The sequence below is a fragment of the Coccinella septempunctata genome, chromosome 2, assembly GCF_907165205.1.
Source record: "Coccinella septempunctata chromosome 2, icCocSept1.1, whole genome shotgun sequence".
Taxonomy (NCBI): domain Eukaryota; kingdom Metazoa; phylum Arthropoda; class Insecta; order Coleoptera; family Coccinellidae; genus Coccinella; species Coccinella septempunctata.
In genome coordinates this window covers 6,199,328-6,224,916 of record NC_058190.1, presented here as the reverse complement: position 1 = coordinate 6,224,916, position 25,589 = coordinate 6,199,328, and the positions used below count along the sequence as shown (strand labels likewise).

Sequence of the window (25,589 nt, the reverse complement as noted above, 5' to 3'; positions counted from 1 at the left end):
TTGATAATTATGTTGTTTTGTAATATATGTATATTGTAGGTATAGTACCATCAGCACATCATTCATCTTGCACTGCTTATTTAACTGCAGAACTGAATACAAATCTCTCCTATATACTTCCTTTGACTGACTCTACCCTCTACACACTATTGATAAAGATATTTTTATCATTATTCTACTTGTGCATGTAGTTTTCTCACTAATAACTTGTGCCGCTGGCCACTGTGTAGGTGCCTGCTATTTCTCTGGCTTACGAAGCCCCGGAGTCCGACATAATGAAACGCCAGCCGCGTGATCCATATACGGACAATCTTGTGAACCGCAGGTGGGTCGACAAACTTGCCATTTCGGCCCAAACTGCACCACAATTCTACCTCGGCACGCAGAAATGAAGGAACTTCTCATTCGTGATCAAATTACAACACTCAGCGTAAAAATAAGAGAAAACCCACAAAGAAAACTGAACAGGTTGGGAGTTTAAAAATTCGGTAAATCAGGGACAGTTTTTTTGTTGTTAATATGCTAGGACAGGTCGATTATTGTTTCAAATTACGCTGTTGATTTTGATCAGATATACATGTTTAGTTGATTGAATCAAATAGTGAATGATAAACTTCTTCTCTTGGGTTGTAGTATAGCCATTTTGGTGAGAAGCATTACAAGGCGATTGAGTTTCAGAACAGAACGGCAAATCTTTATGAATATCATATAATTCTCTAGGATATTTGACATCGACTTTTGAAATATACACTTCTGAATCATCATCTGGAGTTTGGGTGACGATATTTGTGTCAGTCCATTGATATCCTCCATATCTGCTGCGACATTGCCCAGCCATACTGATTGTTAGCAATGAAGTACATGAAGTAATTTGTTGGCTTAATGGACTCATAATAGGGGAGGTGCTTATTGTTGACGTGAGCTCGTCGTTTTCCACAAACTTGACTCAGACCACCACGAATTCCTCGCTCGACAATTCTTGTTTTGCATGTTTCAACATTGCATCCCAAGTAAAACCTGGTCAGGTGAAATAATGAATAGGATCTTGTGAAATGCAAAATATGAGCAATTATAGGTTTGAATAACATTAGATAAGTTGAACTGATTCTCGTTGATCTTCGCTCTCCCTACTTGATTGACAAAAAATTATAAACAAATATCTGTTGACATTCCATTATTAATCTGCCTGAATTATTTCATTATATTGGAGAAGATTCCTTCATTTTCGAATCAGTTGATGATTGCTGAATATTTTTTAAACAACATGGAGTAAGAGTTTCATATTTGGTGCGCATTTGTAACTCGATATATAGCCTTCAAGTATACTCATAAAAAATTAGAATTACCATTTAAAAATATTACCGACGGCGACGTATCTCAAATTTTGGACACGCTGTATAACATTTTTTTGTTTCGAAAATAGCGCAATTCAATTCAATACTAATGGAATAAACCTAGCATATTTACATTAAAGCAACTGTCTGATTTACTGAATTCATTCCAAGTTGGGAGACTCACTGTTCATATGCGAACGATCAATTACAAAAATGACAAACTACTTTTCCGTGTTTAAAAATTCTAGAAGTTCGTCGAGAAATTTAATATAGAGGACAGAGAATCGTTGAAGTTTTGGTAGACATGTTCATTATTTCCAATCGATATCAAAGTAGTTGGTCGAAAGTTGACACGAGTGATACTGGCGATCTACAGGGTATATCAATAAAAAGGGTAGAGAGCTGCAAACAGAAAATTTACGAAACTCGTGAACAGTTCGTGTGCGTCATAATTAATAAGTAAAATAGAACGAACAAAATCATATCTTCGATATTTACTCTTTTGTAGAAAATGCCAGTATCTTCTCGATGACATATGATCACAGAGTAAGATTATTCTCTCTGTAAATTTTTCCTCAATGATGATGATGAAAAAGATGAAAAGAGTAAAATTGTTCATGAGTTATTGACAATCCTTCAATTCGTATGACGATAAACACGTTTTAGTAAATTTAAAAATTAAACTTGCTTCAAAAATTTTACAGTGCCTGAAGAGAATTCATTTGGGGGTACCTATTCAACAAATTCGGCGGAGTTATCATACTTAGATGGATTTTTTATTTCTAGATACCTAGATTTCATGCCTGCTGAAAAAAGAAATGAAAAGTGACTAATGAATTTATTTGGCTTATTTTTTGCCAGAGGATTTGCAATTGCGAAATAACCAATCCGTTTATACAATATATAATATATATCTTTCATCTATTGTAGTTTGTCATGTTTTTGTCACTTCTTATAGTAGTTGCAGTTCTTTTCGTTGGTGAATATTTTGGAAATTAATGCAGTCTTCTTACAGGTATAAGAATTTTAGTCAATTTTTTCTTGATCAACTTATTTTTCGGATTTCATTCTCCGAAATTCGAGAACTGAAAGTTAGCTTTTGGTAATCAATAGTTTATTTCATCGATGTATCTGATGTATCTAAACCGACAAATATGTCTTCTTATGTATTAATTGTGAAATTTAATGGGGGATTTCTAGTTTCGTGCTTACAAAAGAGTAATGATTATATGATTGGAAATAATGAACTTGATGAATTGATAAATTATGTCAAAATATTCTGGTCGAAAATAGTTTCAGTCGATCAATTCGCGAAAATCACGCATTGAAATTTCTAAATTGAAGAATACAAACAATACTTAATATCGTATAAAAAGGATCACATAGTGAAAATTGATAGTTGGAGGTTGAAATTTTTTTTACATATACTCATACGTACATGTTTAGATCGAAGTAGTAAATCAGAATATTGGCTCATCATTCTCAGATTTTTTTATCTTTACTTGTTGAAAACACTAAGCAATCCACTTTATTTCTCATTATTCATAATATTACAAATGAATATTTCAATATAACTATGTAAACATCACAGTATAAATTCACTCGACATATTATTCTCTTATGTTTATTCTGAGTTGAACTTCTGACCAAAATGAACCAAATTTACTTCATCCGCCGTATAGAAGTATATTAAAGTACAACCAAAATGAACATTGAAAAAAAATCTAGAAAGAAAACCGCCAACCCATTTTTCGTCCACCATTGGCCATTCGATGTTATATAGTAGTCATCTTGAGTAATTTTGCCGAGGTACAGTTTGTGAAGTGTATATAGCCTAGTGGAAGCACTGCAATTTAGAAAAATGTTACTGCTATGTTTAACGAAAGAATGCCTAGATTTTCTTGTATGGGCATTAGTGAACTAGAACTGTGTTGTGCAGTTTGTCCGCAGTCATGATTGAACTTGAAACCTTAACATTTAATTGAAGTCAGTGTTCGGATTTCAAGTTTTCGGACATTCTGTATTTTAGAAGAATTTCCGATTGAAAAATGTGTAGAGGAGTAAAAACTGATGTGCATGAGATTTTCCACTTAGTATATGTTTCTTCACACTGTGTTAATTTTCAGGAATAAATTTTCCTAGATGAACTTCATCTCATGCCAAACTGTTCTCTTCATCGATGTGTCTTCTGAATTATTTTAGTTTGCAGTTTGTCCTTTCACATTGAAATATATGGAAAGTTTATTTTCAGACGAATAATATCATATATTCTGATTGAACCCAAAGAAACCCATTCATAATAATTGAGAATTCATTTCCCGGCATCATTCCAAACTTCCTCTTCCCACATATAAGCAGAAGAAACGCTTCAGAAGTGTTTTAAACTGAATGTCGATGTTTGTCTGTATTTATTCCACACCAACAGCTGCTGATTGATGTCAATTGTACATTTAATCCACCACAAAGGGTAAAATATTAGTAGTTGTAAATATTTGCATGATAAACTAAACTTACCAGCATGTTTGTGGAATCGGTGTAAGTATCACAATGGCTTCTGAAATTTGCACTTAAAAGTTGAAATCATCTTTCGAAGTCATTGTTGCATATACCTGTATGTGGGGCAGATACTGATTTGTTTTATACGTATAGGCTGATCTCCATGGCTTATGGACAGATTGGTATGATTCAAGCTGCGGCCGGGTTCTTCGTTTACTTCGTCATAATGGCTGAAAATGGTTTTCTGCCAACGAAATTATTCGGAATCCGTAAGCAGTGGGACTCCAAGGCTATCAACGATCTAACAGATTCGTATGGTCAGGAATGGGTAAGTCTTCATTTTATGTAACATAACTTTATCTCATTCATTCTCTATTACTTAGTACTCCTTTATACAGTCATCGAGTACACCTTATCAGTCCTAGACTAGCTCTAAGCCAATGCATAGCTTCTGTACTTCAGTATTTCTAATAAATTCAGGTTGTATTTTAAGAACAATTCTATAGCATAAATGCAATGTTGTCATTGTGAAAACGTCCATTTTATGGACCAGTTTAAAAACTAATATGCATTTCAGACTTATCGAGACAGAAAAACCTTGGAATACACCTGCCACACTGCATTCTTCGTTTCAATTGTTGTCGTACAATGGGCCGATTTGATCATTTGCAAAACTCGACGTAATTCGCTGATCCATCAGGGAATGAGAAACTGGGCATTGAACTTTGGTCTCATCTTCGAAACTGCTCTTGCTGCATTCTTATCATACACCCCAGGCATGGATAAGGGTCTTCGTATGTTCCCATTGAAGTAAGTATACAATCATTTAAGAGCCTTGAGTTGATTCTTTTTGGGAAAACTTCCTACGTATCATTACGTAGGTATTAGAGGATATTGTTCAACGAGCGTGAAATATTAAATTATACTCGTGGGCCAGAAAAACCATTTTTCGATCTTATTCTTTGACGTCATAGAGTCACACAACTCCCATCTCAATGGAAAACGATCTAATTAATAGAAACTATGCTAGTAGATGCTTGAAAGTATTATCATAACACAGCGCCATCTGGCAGGTAACGAGATCCAATTCGATATTCCTTCTCAAATCCCAGAGATGGCACCCATATTGAGTACCTATCAAAAATGGTCGACGTGAAATGTAGATGTGACAACCAAAATGATCTACTGAAAATCTGAAGCCCATTTGCCGACATCAGTACCATGACTCAGGCGACGATAAGCAGGGAGGGTCAACTTTTGTCAGTTTCAACTATTGATTAATAGAATAGATTTCTTCACTGATACTTATTTTACTAACCAGCAACTTTGCTTGTGAAAGAAGGAAAAGAAAAAATAATAAAACAATTTATTTTTGACGTAAAAAATGATTTGGGGACACCGTATGCTCCAGTAAAACGATGAAAGCTCCATAAATGTTTGGATTGCTAGGGAGTAATTGAGGTTATAGGTCATATACCAAATCTTTAATTGAAGCAAGAAGCTATCCAAACACAAAATTGGTAAGACAAGTAGATTTTGTGGAGATAAAAGCCTTATAAATATGTTGAAGTATTATCTTTTTATCTTCTCATCAAAAAATCAGGCATCAAGCATCACAGACTGTTACAAGATGATGGTATTGTAAAAACCTTCATTGTATATCGTTCACCATCATGAAATGAATAAGTCACCCGCATGAAGCTAATATAGTAATAAATACAAATACTAACACAACACCTATAGTCTCAGAGCAACAGTATTCAACTAAAAACAGAGATAATCAAGAGTAGGTCAAATGAGAATTCACTTGAGGTCAGACTCACACCCTGGGAAACTTCAAATTCAAAGTCAACACAGCGTTTACAGTGACAGAGCAACCAATGAAAATTGAGGTTAGAATAAAATAATGAATTTAGTGAGAAGGCTGAGTTGTTATATTAATTCAGGTTAAGAGGTGTAAACTAAAATGCTGAGTCTGGTCATTAATGAGATCACTACATTGAATATGAGCAGAGCAAGAATATTATAATTAATATAAATAACGTTGGTCTTGAAGAACGTGAAATGCATCAATCAATACAACAGGGACAGACTGCTTACAAGTAAGCACAATCAGAAAAATAGAAGCTACAATTGATAAAATAAGATAGGCACAAAATGAGAGTTCTAAATAGAAAGACCACTAATCGTTGGTTTCGAGAAGAGCAGAAGAAGGCTTGAGAACTAATTTTTATGTCGAGCAAGATGAATGAATATGAGCATATATCTATTAAAATACAAAGTTTAATGAGGAGATCATACCAATTGAGAGAGTACATGATTACCAGATCAGACCTTCCAGAGTGGAACCAGGACGAGAGACTGTCAGACCAGTATCTTACTACTAATCGTTGAACCGTATATGAGAAGTTCATATCGTGTGCTGAAGGAAAACTACTAATTCCAGAGTCCACCCTGGAGAACATGAGAATTCATTCATCTGAAACTCGACAACAGTAATTATTGATATGTGAGTGAGAGGTTAACAACAGGGTTGACTTGAGCAATGGAATGAACTGAATCAAATAAATGAGATGATCATTAGGAAACAATAAATCAGTATTCATTATCAATGAGGAAGACATGAGAAGGTTCATTTCTGGTGGTACATACCCATTTCCCTGTGAGAAAATCTAGAGAGGTCTGAAAATCTATGGAAGTTATGAAATATTATAAAATACATATTCAGGAGGAGGCATTTAATTGAGTTGACTAGTGTGAACATATTGATTGAGCAGTATTAGTAAGGATTATAAATCTTTTTGAAGATTCTGAAATAATCTTGCACGTGGACTCATTTCATAGAGATTGGAAAAAACATGAAAATAGTTACATCAGTATTTTTGAGAAGACTGAGAGTACATTACCTTTTGAGTGAAACAATTTAGCACCAGTAACGTTGTCTGAGACTGCATTTAGTAGCGTAGTACTGAAATATTCATGGCAGTTTCGAATCTGCTGCGCATTATGTCGGATATTAGATAATTTTGGTATGAATTTGTGGTTATACGTGGCCAAAATTTCAATCTCGAGCTGTTCAAATTATACACCTGATGCGTTGACAATTCGGCATCTGTAATTCTAATAGCAACGCTTTCAAAAGGATGCGAACAAGCATGGAACAAAGCCAAAAGATGCCGCTCTCAAGGAAACAAATTTGCACCAGTCGGGCTTTGCTGTGTCGGCTGACAAAGCCAGGGGTCCGATGACGCATTCATCGCCATGAAATACATAAAGAGTAAAATCTAACATCCTGTAAGGAAAGATATTTGATATTTTTCAGATGTAGATTGAGTACAGTTTAATTATTAGCATATATATAGTCCATTCAAGAATGATTGACATCTCGGGTGGCTATGGAAAATCGAATTTAGGTTGGTAATAGCCCATAGGTTGAGATTTTGTGTTGCGGAATTCAGGTTGGTATTGTGAATGAACATTGATCTATAGACCTATTATATGTGAATCTATGCACTCACCGACGCTTATTTGAATTTTGTACAGCTTTCCATATTCTTAATATAATCGCACAAATTGGAAACATAATTGTGTCAATTTTGAATGCTGATAAATATGCTGCAAATTTGAATATTTCTTATTTTCCTTATAACCTTTTCTAGGTTATATTAATATATTCTAGTTCTATGATTGAAAGTACAGAAATTTTTAAAGATCTTTTGTGACCAGATATTATGCTGCGTCTAGACTTTCAAGACCTACTGGGATGTCAATCATTCTTGAATGGACTATATATCGATACATTTTTGCCAAAATATCGTAGGTCACAAGGCAAGTAATTGAGGCTTACGATATCTTGGCGAAAATATATCGATATGTCTTAAGTCGATTAATGTTTTTGCAAAACGATGAACGAAATCATTTTGGGAAAATTCACCAGAATGGTTTTATTCGACAAGTCATCAGAAGAAACCATGGAATTCACGAGGTTCGGCTAACCTTATTCAACGCTCAAGAACGACACAGACATGGGCATAGCATTCTACTGCATATTCACGTTGAAAATTATGTGTCGTTTACGCATCTTTCAAGGTTTTTTTCGATTTCAACTTCGATTTTCGAAACTAAAAACAGAATTTTCTTTATAGGTTTGTGTGGTGGTTACCTGCCATCCCCTTCATGTTGGCCATTTTCATTTATGATGAAACGAGGAGGTTCTACTTGCGTCGTAATCCAGGAGGCTGGTTAGAACAAGAAACCTATTACTAGACAAACATCATGACACTGCCAATAAAACAGGTGGACGAAGAAGCTTGTGATGTCCGGATCCAAAATCAACACAAGCTTTTCCTCTCACCCAGTGTTGTACAAATCCTGTTGCTAATTTTTAGTACATCAGTTGCTTGAGCAAACTCAACGTACGTACCAAGCGCGCGTGAATAGATGGCACTGCATTTACCCACTCTCTTCGTTGTGCTTGGATTTTCGCGCGCGTACCGATCGTACATTGGGCAGAGTTACTATGTCAACCCTGCGCCATTTTGGGTCGATAGACAACGCAATGGGTTTAAACATTCCATTAACAAGTTGCCTTAGCGCCTTCTGTTTATCTGTTCAAAACGGAAGGGACTTGGCGAGGCATTAGCGTTGATGTAAATGAACGAGTTAGTATTATTTATAGGCTTTTAATTCTTAGGTTAGCTAGATTGTAAATGTGCTGTTACATCGTGTTAAGTGTCATAAGAGTCGTGCTCAATATACATGACTATTACCTTCACGATTTAAACGTTTGACATTCATTATGTTTGTTTGTATATAATTTTATCCATGCAAGCAGTTCCGGGGATTGGTGTTGTTCCCTACCAAATTAATATTACTGTTACTGATTGCAAAATTACGAACAAAACCAATTCACTTTCTGGTTAATTGTTAAATGATAATATTTTAGTCTTAAAGTCATATTTGGAAGGTTTGCTTTCGTAGAGCCCTATTTTTTATTATAAGGATCGTCTGGCGCTGGTCTGAGACCAGCCTAACTGGAATATTGTTATATTGTAAATATTTTTCAGTCATCACTTAATTGATTTGCTTGTGTTTTTTCCACCTTCATGTTTCATTAGTATATATAACAGAGATGTAAAAATTTGGGTTTTAATAAAATGGATAATAGTATATTACAGAAATTCTTGAGTTTCATTCCACCCATATTTCGTGAATTCATCTCAATTTCAGATTTCAGGTATAAATTGAATGAACCTTGTTTCACGAGAAATACAATGTTTTTTTCCTCAAACATTTTCTCGCGATATGCTCTATCAAGAAATAATATATAGATTATGGTAGATATGCTTAATCAATACATAAATTTGGTTCAGGTGCACGATATATTTGATCATACTGAGCCTGCGCTGCTCGAGTGTATCGGTTTTGATCAGTGACTTCAGAGCAAGGGAAGGGAAACTTGCTTAACTTAAGCAAGTGACTGGAATTGAAAGCTTCTGATGAAAAAGCTCAAATTCAATTCCGAAACGAAGGCTACTAACTAAAATTGAGGCGTCATAGTGATATTATTACTACTGTATATTAAGGGGAAGTACTACATACGATTCGGGATCAAGACTATCGACATTGGTTACTTTACGGATGCTACCCAGAATACGTACATGTGCCACATATTTGAGCAATAGCCTAAATTACGAACTGAGTCAGTTAAAAAGTATAAATGAGGGCTACCGCGTGTGAATTCGCCGCTAGATGTGCTAGTGTAGCGTGAGGTCCAACTCATAGACTCAACTATATGATTAATATTAAGTTTATGGTCTCCATATATCTATAATACTTTTATTGATATTACGTGTTTAATGCTATAAAAGAAGTGAAGCCAAATCATTGTCAGAAAGGGACTTACACACATGACGAACAAGATATTGATTAGTAAACAAATATCTATATATTCAATTTCTCCAATATTATGATCTATGAAATCACAAGTTCCCGTCATCGTAGATAAACAAATCTTGCATTAGTTTGTCTATGTTCAGGACCTCACTCTACAAAGGCGCCAACTGGTGAGCAAAAAAACGGTAGCCCCCATTAGTACGCGAGAAGTAATATTAGGAATATTGAATAATTTTCAGATATTCCTGAATTTCAGCGTAATTTTGCTATATATTACTATGAAAATTTTTGCAATATATGAAGAATTGAATCGCCGATATAACCCGCCGCTATTTTTATCGAAATATGTTGAAAAACCGTGGAAAAATGATTGTGGAAACAAGTTTTACAGACACTAAAAGAACAACTTTAAAAAACCAACTAAATTGGAAAAAAAGAAAGAGTGACATCAAAACGTCTATTATTCAACGCTTTACGTCCAAAATTAAAAGCTGAAATTAAGAACTAGTGAATGCTGTTATTGAATGGAGATTCTTGAGGGATTACTTCCTCTTAACTTGAATGGTTAAAACTGTGCGAGCATCAATCTATTGGTGAAGGCTTCGAACAAATTGTGTGGATAATTTGGACCTAATTTATTGGTGGGTTTTAACCTATTTAGTATTTGATTACTTTATTTTTTTACACTGGCGTCTCATACTTACTCTCTCAGTTGGAAGAATGTATAGAAATTAACCATATTACATAAAACATCGTTCAAGGTACGAGATAATGCGAGTAATCGAAATGAAGTAAAATGTGCAATTTTAAAATAAGATGGTAATTGAATATGGAAATGGGCAAAATTTGTCATTTATTGAAAGCAAATTGGTAATAATCAAAAAAATATTACATAGCTTTATATAGTCAAATTGACAATTGTTGAATTAAAGTTCACATGAAATAACATAAATCATACCTATGCCTGCTTGTTACTGAACAAGCATATGGTTACCTACTTGTAAAAGGTTTCAATAAATCAAGCACTATATGGTATTTACGGCGTATTAAAAGAGAATGCCCCATTTTTATACCATACTCTAATAATTCATAATCAACCAGTGTGTCTTTTTGACATGGAGCATTTTTTCCGTCAAATTTCATGGTTATGATGGTTTCAACAAGATGTCATATCTTGGAAACCGTTCGAGTGTGCAGTTTTTCAAAAGGCTTGCACTGAATTTTTTCTGGTGGATACCTTTAGTGGGTGGTCCTCATTTTTATGGAGAAAATTAAGGCCTAAAATGAATAATTCTTAAAAATCAATTCACAGCATGGTTTAAAGATAATGAACTTGTTAACCATTTTAAGGTCATTTTCGAAAAATTGTAGTTCTTTCGGACCAACTGTAGTGTAATCCGAAAAATAGAAGATTTCAAAACTGTTCGTGAGGAAAATAATACATTTATTTCGATCGGTTTTCAAGATATGATCTAGTTAAAATGATCAAAACCATGGAATTAATCAGAAAAAGTGAGTTTACTCACCCTGTATAATGTAGAATAAGATGTGATGCAAATCATAATATTTGGGAGTCAGCCTTGGTTTTCAAAGAAACATTGAGTATTCATTAAATGGATAGGTCAATGACAGAAATGAAATCTAATTCAAAATATTTTATTTTCGCAATTATACACTCTTCTTAAAAAATTATTTGTCAGTATTTACAAATTAATGATGTTGATCATAAGGCACACAAACTTGCACACATAAATGCACTTTGAATAATTTATCTACATTTAATTACAATTGATTATTCATCAAATTTGAAATATAAATTTAAATACAGATGGCAAATTATTAATTTAAAATAAAATAACTTAGGCTAGACAAACTTAAAAACAAAAATGGGACTAGTAACAGTTCATTCACACCAAATTATTGCGTAGAGACGAGTATTTGTCCAAACCTCTTAAATGGTCTCCATTTGCTGGTAGTAAACCTGCTTCAGTACACGACCTACAGCAGAATTTGGCATAATATTTGTGGTTGCAATAATTCGATGCAACGATGAGGGTGCAGTTTGCGAAAAACTTGTTATCTGTGCAGTTTGGATGTATATAAACTCCTGGAACGAAAGTACGATAAAGATAATTCAAGTTTTTTTTCAATATTCGTAAATATGTACCTTCCACTGTTATCTCAGCTGAGCTAGTTGCTCTGGAGTTTTCATTTTTGGCTTCGCATTCGTAAATACCGGAATCCGCCTTGGTTGCTTTGAACAATATCAGTCGACTATACCCTGAAAATTTGGATTGGTTTGCATTAAACTACAATGCAGCAATTTATTACAGTGTATATCGTTCAGTACTTATTGGACTTATTGAATGATAGAATGTGATATTGCTGTCAAAATATATCTGAAGTCAATATAAGACTTACCTGTTGGATGAACCTCGATGTTTATCCTATTGGATGACGTGAGTGGTATTCCGTCCTTGTACCAACTGATATGTGGTGGAGGATATCCTTGGAACTCGCAAACAAGCTTCAAATCGTTGCCTACAGGGAACTTCTTCTCCGGTGTTGTCAAGTTTACATTGATTGGAACTGCAAAGTATTACAAGCATATCTCATTATTTTTCACTGTTTATTCCAATAAATGCAAGAAGCGTTTGGCTCAAGCTATATGTGTTTATCTTGAAAACAATTTCAGATGGGTACTGTGGCATTGTTCGAACAGTGGCACTCTACCTATGAGTCAGTATTGAATTCATATGACTTATATAAAATAAGGGTCCTGTAGCGTTCCTCGAACAACTGAAGAATAGAAGAATCATCACTTGGAAGACTGGACCTGGTCGAAAGACCCTCCCATTCAAAAGCAAGATTTGGCTATTATTAATTTGAGTACTGAAGGCATTTCTAAAAACGTGGGTGATCCTCCACCAAGATCAGCAGAAGATTTTTGACGCAGAGATGATATTCCTCCCAATGCAATTGAAAAACAAGTTATGTACCTATGATTATTTATTTTTTTCTTCAGTCATCATCAAGTCTTGGAATAAGTTTGGATGAAGGCTTTATTATTCACTTTCTTTTCTCGTTTTCTGCTCTGTTTCTTTGTTTCAGATATTATTTCGAAATGGAAGGTGGATGAAGAAATTTTTATGTCAATGGAAAGGAAGGCCTTCAGTATTAAAAGCTTATTCTGTGAATTTGTCATCACTACACTACTCACGGGGAGACAGGGTTTTTTTACTGAGGTTTTTCCCTAAGCTCTTGTATCATTATTATTATCATTATTATTATTTAATTGATAAGAGCAAAGAAAATCTCTATGAAGCTCATTTTACAGAAAAATATACACACACAAAAACTACTTCATACTCCGAATTGTATGGTACCCCGTTACACTAACCTTTGCTAAAACTCATACATCTGCTATATTGTTTGATAACTAAAAATGTATTGCTGACATTCAAAAGAATATATATATATGACTTATATGTAGCTAGTGGCGTCTGTAATGACGTGAATTGAGTTCGTCGAATGGTACAATACCAATAAAGGAAGCTTCAAGTTTAAAGGAACTTCAAATTTCATTAGGAAACTGGCTTTTCGATTTTAATACTTTGGCATTTTCAGTACTTTTTGAACACACAATAGATATACTCATTCAAACCAAAGTGGATATGCGAGCCGTATCAAATAACCAATCTTGAAGTGAATACTCCTATGGGCGCGCTCGGACGTTGGTTGTAAATCGAGATTTGTTCAAATCTGCGTTATGGCCGAATGAAATGATATAGTGGTGGACGTCGCTGTTCTCGAACAAGATAGCCGGCAGCATTATTTGTGTTCTATGGCTGGCAGATAGCATAGCAGAGGCGGAAGAAGTATCACTGTATCAGGGGTATGTAGTGGAATCTTGCTGCTACGCTACTTCGACTTCAGACAAATGGTACAAAGAGTGGCGACTGCCGAGAGCGCTTACATTATTTATTGAAAACATTGGCAATGTGTCATTATTCGTAGGTCGAGTATGAGGGGTAATAATGACATGAGTCGCATGAGTAGAATTCCGGTAAATTGCAATTCCTTCACTCCCTATATAAGATCGCTTGATATGACATATGCAATGGAAATTTGGAATGTCAAATGTGGCAAATTGTCAAAGTTAAGAACTAACGGCCGGTTACATAATCAAACCTACAGAGTCTTTAATTATAAAGCTTCCTTTAACCCTACTAAAAATTACAGTAAAGCTTAAAGTGACCTTAAACTTGATTATGAAACTGGACGTAAGGCAAAGATTTAGAGTAGAAAGACGAAGGGACTAAAGTGATGTGAGCGCCATCTGTGTTTCAAATGTGTTTTTAAGGCCCTTAGACTGGTTAAATATTAATTCGAGGGATATTTGCAGAAACATTTAAAATTTTGTTAGATTTCAGATAGCCATTTTGATCAAAGAGGTTTTGAATGTTTCGATTCTGGTACCGCCTTTTGTTTATCAAGCTCGTTCTAGTAGCTGATTATTGAAATTTGTGTCTAATTTCTTGGTGAAAACCTCAAAATATCGTTGGAAAATTATTGTATGGTGAAGAACTGTCGATCGAATAAAACGAATCTCACTGAGGAAAATGGGAATGTCAGTATTGAAACTGGTAACATGAGACTCGGTCATTCATTGATTTTTATTTTCAGTGCTACCAAGTGGATAAAATTTTCAGGGCGTAAAGGGCTGCAAACACTACTGACTACACCATGTGTACTGAACATTTTGCTGCAATTCAATTGAGAACTGGAGGAAATTTATTACTTTTATATGTCCATTCAAAGATTCTCAATTGTTGATTTCGATTTGGGAATCGGGTGACTGTCAAATTGTTGTTTGGAAAGTCAAAGTTTTATGAAACCTGCTGTAAGTGTTTTATTCATTTATGAATCAATTTGTATATTGTGTTTTAAAGAAACCATATCATAAAGAAATTATAAAGAAACTATACTGACGGGCAAACATACAGGTCTTTTATACCTCAGTGAAGTTTTTTTTTTTAATTGGGATTCTGCATTCTGTGAATAATATGTAAGTAACTGAAATGTGTATGCTATGATGTTACATTGGATATTGGTTCATATCAATTTCTGATATGAATTGTACAGATTCAACTAAGTTTGTTAATTCAAAACAACGTCTTGAACAGAAATAACACCTTTGACGTATAGCAGATCACCATGCAGCCACAAAAGTATATTATGCTTTTTGTGTCTTAGTCAAAGCTCTATTCGCTGTTACTAAACAGTTTTTCTGTATTGACAGAACGTTTTCAGCGCCATCTCATTGTCAAATGTGTTTTCACTGTACAAATTACAGTCGATTTTTGTACTAGATTTATGAGGGCGTTTCCTATCTTTCTACTCTATAATCTTTGAACTGAAGCAGGTTAGTCTATATCTTGGATTGAAATAAAGTGAAGGACAATTTACACACACCTGGTATACCCTGTATGCACAACATCGTCACAGGTGACGTGTGGATTCATCTATGTGAAAGAAAAGTAGTCATTTGAATGTTTCAATTCGAAGAGAAGCCGATCATGTGGCAACTATGGCTAAATATACGACCATCAATTGGTTGATTCAGAATAGCCAAATCAACCGACGAATCATTTTGAATCACAAAACAATAAACAATCGAGAATTTGTACATAAAAAACACTTGCATGAGTATTTAATGTGGAGACGACAATTCGAAGAATCAGAAATCATGAATCAGCGTAGGAATTCCCAGAGAGGCTGAAACATATATACACGAACTGTAGATCGGTTTCGGGGTCATTGTACAGTGCAGTGCAACATGTCAACCGGAGGATAATGTCTTTAAGCGAGAAAAGAAAGGAAGCCCGCCATGAGGGATATTTTTCAATCCTCATCATGACACGCCACCTGTCCAACCAAGACTGCACCAAGCCTCACTTACTCTGTAGAATCCTACACCCATTCATGACTCTCAAACAATACCACATGACCTGCAGTCAATAATAGTACAACTTTTCGCCGACAGACTACAGGAGGGAATAGGGATCGAATGTAGACCACATTCAGTCATGGTATGGTATGGTAGACATCAAGACTTGCATGAGTACTTGTCAATCTTTGAGTGATAATAGGAAAGTGTGTTTGCCATATGAAGCAGAGCTAAAGCAGAAATAGTGAGCGTATGCATGCTGAAGAGCTCCAAAATAAATGTTAGCAAGCATCTGCGCAAAAGCATTTACGTTATGGACAGCATTGGTTTACCATAGTAACTAGTGGTCCTTTCAGGCATTGGAGCGAATTCTGTAGGTTTCGGGCGTTCTGGTATCTGCACTTTAGGTGCTGGTTCGTTTTGGGTGGGTACATATGGAGGTGAGGTGAAAGGTGTCGGAGGAATCAAAGGAGAGGGAGTGGTCGGAACATTCGGTGGATTGATGATGTATTTCAAATATTTTTGATTCCCTGGATCTATCCTTCCATAATATGGACCTTTAGCTTGTACGGTAACACCATAACTTGCGGCTTTACCTATTCCATTGTAAGCCTGGCATGTGTATATACCAAGATTTGACAGTTGTACTGAGTGAATGAGAAGGGAAAAGTCTTTACGAACTTCAAACTGTGATGTTTTGAGTGGTATCATGTCGTTTTCCTTCCACCATGTTATTACAGGAATAGGATACCCAAGGGCGAAACAATTTAGGATTGCGGGAGCGTTCAAGGATGCTACGACGTTGGGATTCATTTCTTCGTCAGAATACACAGAAGCAGAAGTATTCAATGCTGGTGCTGTTAATGGAAGAAGAAGAAGATAAAGTAAAAGTTAGCAGATTAGTCCTTTGAAACTGAAAATTTGTTACTCACAACAACCAAATAGATTTAAAGTTTAGACATTCTTGTTTTTTTGGTAGTACTTGTAGAAAAAGATATAGATTCGAAAGAAAAAGTTAAAAACATCGTTTTCGTTATTCTTACCTACGACATCCAGTTTGATCTGGCTTTGCACAGGGTTGCCTAAATTATTATCAGCCGTGCACAAATAAATACCGGAATCTGTAGTGTAAAGTGTGATGATTTGAAGGGATTGGTCCAGCTTTATTCTGAATCTTGATTTCGTTCCGTCGATCTGTAAGAATGAAACGTTTAGAAAATCAGTTTTAATACTAAACTCCAATTGATGTACCTGTATGCCATCTTTGCTCCACGAAATACGAGGTGTTGGATTACCTTTGACGGCACAGCGAAGCGTTATGTGACTTCCAATTTCTCCAGTTACTTCGGGTTCATATTGCTCCAGATCAACTTGAGCCGGATATTCTGGAAGTTCGAAATGAAAATGATTACACTATCCAACAAGGGTTCTCTCACCTAAGAGATTTATATTTTTTTTGTTAGGTATCTCTCACCTTATTACAAAAATAATAGTACTCGTGTTTGTTTAGCTTCCGTTATCAAAATAAAAGACATGCGTGAATTCTCTATGTTCGCATTTCTCTGTACCTTTCGATACTTTAAAAAATAAACAAACTATTGAAACAAGTTCAGTTTCTGGCAGCATTAAATGACGTAGAAAAAGAAGCCTGGTTGTCCTTTGTAGAAGTGACCAAAAATTTTCTTGGCAATCACAAATCTCCGCAATATGTAAATATCGTCAAAACGATGTTACAGGCTTGTCAAAAAATGGGATGCAACGTGTCCTTTAAATTACACTTTTTGCAATCACATACTAATTTCTTTCCACAAAAAATGGGAGCCGTAAGTGACGAGCATGGAGAGCGATTCCATCAAGAAATCGCGTCATTCGAAAAACGCTACCAAGGCAAAGGGGAACCCTCTATGCTTGCTGATTATTGTTGGTCCATCGTTAGAGAAATACCGGAGTCGTCCTACAGCAGAAAAGCCAAAAGATCTAAGCGATCGGAATCTTTTACACCATTGTAAATATTATAATGCATTGTTTTTGTTCTTCTTCTTCTTCAAGTGCCATATCCGCGGCTCTAAAGAGATGTTTTGAGCTGCATCCAAACCACTCTCTCAGATTTCTCAGCCATGAGATTCGTCTTCTTCCTACGCCTCTTTTGCCTTCTATTTTACCCTGCATTATTAATCGTAAGATATTGTACTTCTCGCCTCGCATTATGTGTCCCAAATATTGTAACTTTCTCTCCTTGATGGTACGTTCAACTTCTTTTTCTTTACCGATTCTTCTTAGCACCTCGATGTTGGTGATACGATCCGTCCACGAAACTCTCAGAATTCTTCGGTAGGTCCACATCTCGAAAGAGTTAAGACGCCTCATTGCATCTGCATTTAGCGTCCATGCTTCCACCCCATAATAGAGCATACTGTGTACGTAGCATTTTGCCAATCGCAGTTTGAGATGCAATGTCAGATCCTTGCTACACAGGACTTTTTTCATTCTTATAAAGTTGGAACGAGCTTTTTCTATTCTAGTTTTTATTTCTGCGGTATAGTCATTGTTTTTGTTAAAAATCATGAATATAATTATTAAAAAACAACAAGAGCTAACTTCGACTTTTTATTTATCGTGCGTTTATACCTTGGCTACGAAGATTAAAAATATATATATTTTCCTTAGGTGAGAGAACAAAGCTATAATTTTGTCGATCAGTGTTATTATTGGATTATTGGGTAGTTCGAAATTCAGAACTGTACTACAACGTGAAGCTTCTAGACCGATGCCTTGAAGTTGTTCGGATGAATTGTACTTACGAGGTATTTCTGTTGGTCCAGCCAGGGTGACTAGTGGGGATGGTTCTCTTACAGCTGGCACAGAACAAACAGCACCACATCCGGTTGAGCAGCATTTGAGATCTAGAGTACAATCAGCATCGTCATAGCATTCTCTGTCACAGTTGTCATCTCCCTGTTCCAGTCTCGGACACTGTCCCTCTTTTTTGGCTGGAAAATGTTAACTCAATTTTATTTAACATATATCACTTTTTGAATATTTTTTTCAATTTCTAAATTTCATTATGAACAGGGAGGAAAAATCAACCCTAATTAGAACTCTTTGAAGCTTCAATATCTTTCAAATTAGCTGTATCCGCCAACGTTGCAGGTCGAAATTTTTTAGAAGAAATTTATCCATATTATCCATATCCATATTACTTCTGCGCTAAGACCTAGAATTCCAAGGCTAGGACGTTTGGTTAACTTTAAATACACAGTAATTGTTTACATCGCCATCTAATGGCGAAAATAGTAGAATGGGGATTTGTTCAAAACCTTTCAATATAAAATTTTTCGTAGGGTTCGGTAGAAAGACACCTGCCATAATATTATTAGAAAATGTAGTTCACCGTATTAATATAAAATATAATACTTTCACTAAAACGCTATTAACCGTAGCGACACCTACTGGCGTGATTCGCCTGAAGGAAAATTATTTCCTTTTTTTTTCATTGCATCAAATTTTTCAGAGTTTTAATGTATTTTATGTTAACCCAGCCGTAGAAGAATACAACAAATCATCTTTCGTAACAAACAGTTCATCCAATCTTGAGTTATAAATGGTGTAACCCACAAAATGGCGACTTTGTTTTATATATTAAGATTGAAAAACTGATTTTGGAGGGCAAATTCAATATGTAAGGTGCCGTGATTCTTTGTCATAAAAATACGAGATTTGTCTGACACTTTTGACTGAAATTCAGAGATGTTATAATTTGTTGAATAAATTGAGTAGGCAGATATCAAACTTAAAGATGCTCCAAGAGAAAAATTCGAGACCCAAAAATGCTGCTTATTTAATTTGCTACCAGTTCATGATGAAATTTCATTTAATATTCGGAATGAAGAGTTGTTGGAAGAGACACATAATAATGAGCCATAGCTATATAATTTCCAAATTTTATCCTTCTGAATTGCTCCATATGCAAGATATTCAATAAAAATAAAATTTCTCCCCTAATTTCAGAGAGCAGTAGTTTGGAAGGGAGGGGGGCTTTGAACGAACAATTACATGAAAGACCCCCCAATTCACCTTTCGGTGTCACCTCAAAAATCCTTCACATCAATTTAGGAACAATATTTATAGTTAATTTCGAACCACATTTGTCGTTGTCTTGGTAAATATTATCCAAGTTTATAGATCCGTTTTTCAAAACCTGTCCAATGATATTCGAATTTCACCAAGTTGGAAAATTGTACATACTTTGTCGACAAACAGCTACAAAGTTCGGATCGCTGCTTCTCGTCCTGTTCCTGTTGAAATCAATGGCACATTTGGTTCCCTCTGGACATTCCACCTCTCTACACGGATCTTGACAGCGGCAATTTTTGCAGTTATTTTCATCTACAAAAGCTTCTATGCCGTAAGGACATCGGAGCGTTTCGCACTGCTCAAACTGGGTCTGACAAGGATGTGGTCTCGACGGACTAGGAAGAGCTGAAGAATAAATTGGAATTATTAATAGAAATAGAGTTTGTTCAAGCGTAGGCGTTTTTCGACTTGTCAACTTACGAGGTTCGGTTTGAGTAATGTAGTCTTTACAAGTTGTTATGCAAGTTTGGAAGGTTTTGAAATTGTTGAAGTTACCACCACAACCACTGTATATAAAGGCGATGCATTCTCCCCTTTCGTTATCGAAATACCATCTCTTGTTATAACCACCTTCACAAGTTCCCTGATCCACAGGAAGTACACACACGGCTAGTAAATGAAAGATGCAATGTGAGTTAGTAAGAAGAGAAAGATGCAATGTGGGGTTAGTAAGAGCTAACAGGTCAAGATAATGCCAATGGAGTTAGAATAACACAAAGAGTTCTTGGAGTTAAATATGGTAACAATAGGTAATCCAAATTTTATAATAACTACGACAATGCGTTCTATTGTGACGTAGCGTGTGGCAACACCCGAGAGCTTTCGATTACCTAGTGTCATTGTTATCTCCTGTTGTAACTTGTATTTCACAATTCACAAGGTTTTAATCATGTTTTGTTTGAAAATGTTTATAGTGACAGACCTGAACTTTTGATTTAAGACACAATGTGAAGGACGAAAGTTACCTGGATCAGTTTCATTAGATGGTCTTTCGAAACGGGTCAGGCAGACCGATTCGCAATCGAGTGCCGAACTGAATCTATTTCCATTTCCACCACAACCTCCATAGATGAACTGAAGACATCTCCTTTCACGCTTGTCGTAGTAGTATTTGGGGTTGTTTGCATTACATGGACCTGGATCTCTCTCCAACTCGCAAACATCTGAAAAATAATTATATCTTGAAAACTGTTACATCTCTATCATTCTATCTGCTGTGTTATGTTATACGCCGAATGAAATTCCTTCGACGGAAGAAAAATTCTGTCCTCCAATGAAGATAATGGATACTCTATTTCATATTTTAATAATCCTGAATTGGTAATACCTTGACCAGCAAATTGTCCGCATAATCTTTCACATTGCTCTTCAGTCTGGAATCTGTTATGATTTCCTCCGCATCCGGTGTATGCGAATGGTTGACACGTTCGCGAGTTGTGATCATAGAAGAAGGCCTGAAGGTTCTCTGTACAGTTTCCTGGGTCTGCTGGTTCCATGCAAATTGCTTCACTTGGTCTCGGAGCTGAAAGAGATTCGATTGCTTTAGACCATAAGAATTTAGAGAATTGATATTTTCGACACAGATCCTCAACGTACCTATACACTCGAAGTAATGTACCAAATTTTGTACAGAGGGTCACTATTTTGAAGAATTGAAAATCTTTTCAAGTAGAACTAAAGTAAAGGCGCAAAGAATGTGATTTTATTTGAGAGATATGCTGAAAATATTCAGACATAATTCTGTCCTATTCACTCTTGACAAACCACAACTTGAAGTTATTACATGTCTCTGACCTCTCCATCTGGTGATATATAGATTAACCCATGATGTTGAAAATTGAGCGATGCCCCCTCCGACTCATGTCTACGCTACTGACTAGTTCCAAATGTCAACTTATTACCGTAAGCCAATTCTATAGTACTTTGAAAAGTACTATAGAATACTACACTACAAGCTGATTGACCGACGCAGCAACCCCGCTCTACAACTCTCAAAGTTTTCCGAAGCAGAAAACGAATCATTCTGCCCTCATATTCTATTTGCCGACGTTGATGAGTTAACTTCTCATTGTGTTAATCTCATTGAAGTAATTCTCTGTAAAGTCGCAAAAGGCAATGTCTCTAGGTCTTCTCGAAATTATTAATAACTATTCCATTTTCACGATTTCATGAAATGTGTCCAAGTGTGAATTTACGAAGAATCAAACAGTTTTGCAATCCTCAGTAGTAGATACTGCTCAATTGATATGTTCACTCGTGTCAACTCATTAATGTGCCTCCTCATGAGTATGTATTCAATTTACATTTACCATTTACATAGATTTTTAGACCTCTCTAGATGCTCTTACATGGAAATGGTTATGTCACACCTTTCTCATGTCTTACTAATTGATAATGAATGCTGATTTATTATCTTTTCATGCTCCTCTCATTAAATTGAATCAGTTTATTTCATTTTTCAAGTGAACTATGTTGTTAACCTCTCACTTAAATATTACTAATTACTGTTATCGCGTTTCAGATGAATGAACCCTCATATTCTCCAGGGAGGACCCTGGATTCAGTTGATTTCCATCAGACCACAATGTGAACTTGAGCCATGACACTGGTTGATAGTCTCTCATCCTGGTTCCTCCCTGGAAGATCTGCTCTGGTAATCATGTACTCTCTCTATTGGTATGATATCCTCATTACACTTTGTATTCTCATAGATATATTCCCATATTCATTCATCTTGCTCGATATACAGGTTAGTTCTCAAGCCTTTTGCTCTTCTCGAAACCAACGATTAGTGGTTTCCTCATTAGTACTCTCATGTTGTACCTCTCATAAATTTTCAATTGTATCTCCTATTTTTCTGATGACGTTCTAATCGTGTTTACTTGTAAGCAATCCATTTCTGTGAATGTTGCATTCATTGATGATTTTACACTCTTCAAGACCAACGTTGTTTATAATAATTATAATATTATTGCTCTCTCATATTCAATGTATTGTTCTCGTTAAAGACTAGAGGAGACAATTTAGGTTTCACCTCTTGCATCAGTTTTCATTGATTGCTCTGTCGCTGTAAACGTTGCATCAATATTGAATTTGTTGAACCTTTTCAGTAATCTATTCTAGATAACCTCTGTTTTTAGTTGAATAATTTTAGTTTATAGATGTTTTTAGTATTTGTATTTATTACTGTATTAGCTTTATTGCGAACGATATACAATAAATATATTGACACTACCATCTCCAACTTAATTATCTGTTAACGGTCCACTGCATTAATTTTATAAAATCTGAGCACCCCAGATTTTGAACGAGATCATTTTTATAAAATCTTATAAAATAATTATTGAAATTATTAAAATTAAAAATCAGAAAAACACATCAACAAAACTCCCGATGTGATCACGAAAATGAACACAAAAAAAAACAATTACTACGATGCTTAGTAAAAAGGGGAACTGGGAAAGGGTTAACCTAAGTTAGGTGTTTAATACCTATCGAATACGCTGTCAATATAATAGACAAGAATAACAAGGTCCCTTTCATCGGGTTCTGGCTAGGAAATTATTAAAGGAGACGAAGAGGTCAATACATTTGCCGGAAAAGAAGTAAGAACGACCTTCATTGGACAGAAGAATAGAACTATACGAAAAAGTTTCAAAAACAGAAAGATCCTCATTGGAACACACTCACTTCCAGAGGTGGATGATTCGACGTTTATGAAAAACTCTGCAACTTCCGGTTGTACCAAAAACAGCCTACTACTACTTTCTTATTTCAAATGCATACCTTTATGATATAAGATACTACCCCGTCATAATATGAGAACAATGTAGATATAGATTTACTCACCTGGAACTGGAGGTGCTGTTGTAGCGATGACTTGAGGTGATTTTTTACAGCTTTGTTCGCAACTTATCTGATCTGGGAATCTGTTGTAGTTACCACCACATCCCCCGTACAGGAACTTATTACAAGAATCGGTAGTAGGGTCGTAATAATACTGAGGGTATTCTCCTTTACATTCTCCAACAACAGGCGGCAGACCACAACGATCTAAATGAAAATTGAATTAAATTACTGTAGCTTGTCGCACCTACTTTCGGCCTACAATTTATGTCAGATATCGTATATCGTTGCCTTATTCTTATCCCATTTAACGCCAAGTAAGACAGTGAATACCTCAAACTAATTGTGTCAGCTTTGAACAATTCTGGTAACCTAATAATTTGAATCGATTTAATCGATAAGTTTTTGAACTTTTTTCCAACTTTCTAATACTTTTGATTTTAAGGTACTCTTACTCTCCGTTTAACAAAGTATTATGACGTACCTACGTACTTGTGATTAATTGACCCATTATTCAATTATTTTCTTTCAAACATTCATCAATCACTTGAGATTTATGAGCCATTATCCACAAGTCTATCAAACTTCATAGTCCAACCATTAGATGGAGAGGCTGAACATAGAGATATTGATATCTAGTCTAATATTGAAGTTGCCGTAAAGAGGAGTGAGATATTGAAATGAGTACAGATATTATCAAAAACGAGGTGAGATATTTTAGAATTATGTAATCTTTTAACAATCGTGGATAAAGTAGAATATTCTTCTTTGGCTATATTATACAGGATGAGACTTTGACTGGTACATATGCAACATAAGATTCCTGAAGTCCAAAGGAACACTTCTTTCCGAATCGGCTCGGTTTGAAAGGAGCTGTTGAAAAACCATAAAAAAATGTCATTTTCAACTATATTTCACCAAACGATTTCATAGAATGGAATGATTTTCGGAATATAGTATTTTTTACTGATGTGATGGATCAGATATGAACAAGTCAAAGAGTCACCCTGTAAATTCTTATAGCTATCATAATAAGCTCTTTGAATATTATACTATTCTTTTTCACTTACCCTGTGCATTCCCGCAATACCTATAGCAATCATCCATAGAATCGAAATTATTCCTGTTGCCACGACATCCGCCATAGATGAAATGTTTACATACACCGTCAGATCTGTCGTAGTAGTATCTCGGCATAGCTGCTCTGCAGGGTCCAGTTACAGATGGATCGAAACAATACTCTGAAAATGAGACTTTTCAGCATCGAAAAAACCATTAATTACACTGATCGACAAAATTATAGCTTTGTTCTCCCACCTAAGGAAATTATATATATTTTGAATCTTCGTAGCCAAGGTATAAACGCACGATAAATAAATAAAAAAAAAGTTAACTCTTGTTGTTTTTTAATAATTATATTCATGATTTTTAACAAAAACAATGCATTATAATATTTGCAATGGTGTAAAAGATTCCGATCGCTTAGATCTTTTGTCTTTTCTGCTGTAGGACGACTCCAGTATTTCTCTAACGATGGACCAACAATAATCAGCAAGCATAGAGGGTTTACGTTTGCCTTGGTAGCGTTTTTCGAATGACGTGATGTCTTGATGGAATCGCTCTCCATGCTCGTCACTTACGGCTCCCAAATTTGGGGAAAGAAATTAATATGTGATTGCAAAAAGTGTATTTTTAAGCCTGTTTGCAACAGCCGAGAATTCTCTAGAGAATTTGCTCGAAAATTCATGCGCCGTGAATTATATACCGTTGCATACGCACTTTCGGTAGAATTCTCTGTTCAGTTGCATACAAAATAATCTCTGTCGTTTTCTTGCGAGAATTTTGTAGAGAATTCTCCAAAGAATTCTCGGCTGTTGCAAACGGGCTTTAAGGACATGTTGCATCCCATTTTTTGATGAGCCTGTAACATCGTT

General features: G+C 35.4%; 2 protein-coding genes across 9 annotated transcripts in view; one reads left to right on the top strand and one right to left on the bottom strand.

Annotated features, from left to right (window-relative positions):
• The window catches only part of LOC123308563 (sodium/potassium-transporting ATPase subunit alpha), a 130,704-nt gene extending 121,694 nt beyond the window's left edge, over nt 1-9,010 (top strand). For 7 of the 8 annotated variants that reach the window (XM_044891278.1, XM_044891280.1, XM_044891277.1 and 4 more), the window contains 3 exons: nt 3,984-4,158; nt 4,408-4,640; nt 7,976-9,010. In XM_044891278.1, the coding sequence (XP_044747213.1) occupies nt 3,984-4,158; nt 4,408-4,640; nt 7,976-8,096 (529 nt within the window). In that variant the 3' untranslated portion in view covers nt 8,097-9,010. Of the gene's footprint in view, nt 1-230; nt 326-3,983; nt 4,159-4,407; nt 4,641-7,975 lie in introns of all 8 variants that reach the window. The other variant, XM_044891279.1, reaches the window with a different exon arrangement.
• Nucleotides 9,011-11,365: 2,355 nt separating this feature from the next.
• Nucleotides 11,366-25,589, bottom strand: part of LOC123308806 (papilin) — a 162,475-nt gene continuing 148,251 nt past the window's right edge. The window contains exons 25-37 of the mRNA XM_044891658.1: nt 24,726-24,896; nt 23,659-23,862; nt 21,137-21,331; nt 20,775-20,972; nt 20,230-20,418; nt 19,921-20,154; nt 18,477-18,665; nt 16,927-17,060; nt 16,719-16,869; nt 16,008-16,532; nt 12,147-12,314; nt 11,893-12,006; nt 11,366-11,832 (exon numbers count right to left, since the gene is read on the bottom strand). Of these exons, the coding sequence (XP_044747593.1) occupies nt 11,633-11,832; nt 11,893-12,006; nt 12,147-12,314; nt 16,008-16,532; nt 16,719-16,869; nt 16,927-17,060; nt 18,477-18,665; nt 19,921-20,154; nt 20,230-20,418; nt 20,775-20,972; nt 21,137-21,331; nt 23,659-23,862; nt 24,726-24,896 (2,672 nt within the window). The 3' untranslated portion in view covers nt 11,366-11,632. The remainder of the gene's footprint in view (nt 11,833-11,892; nt 12,007-12,146; nt 12,315-16,007; nt 16,533-16,718; nt 16,870-16,926; nt 17,061-18,476; nt 18,666-19,920; nt 20,155-20,229; nt 20,419-20,774; nt 20,973-21,136; nt 21,332-23,658; nt 23,863-24,725; nt 24,897-25,589) is intronic.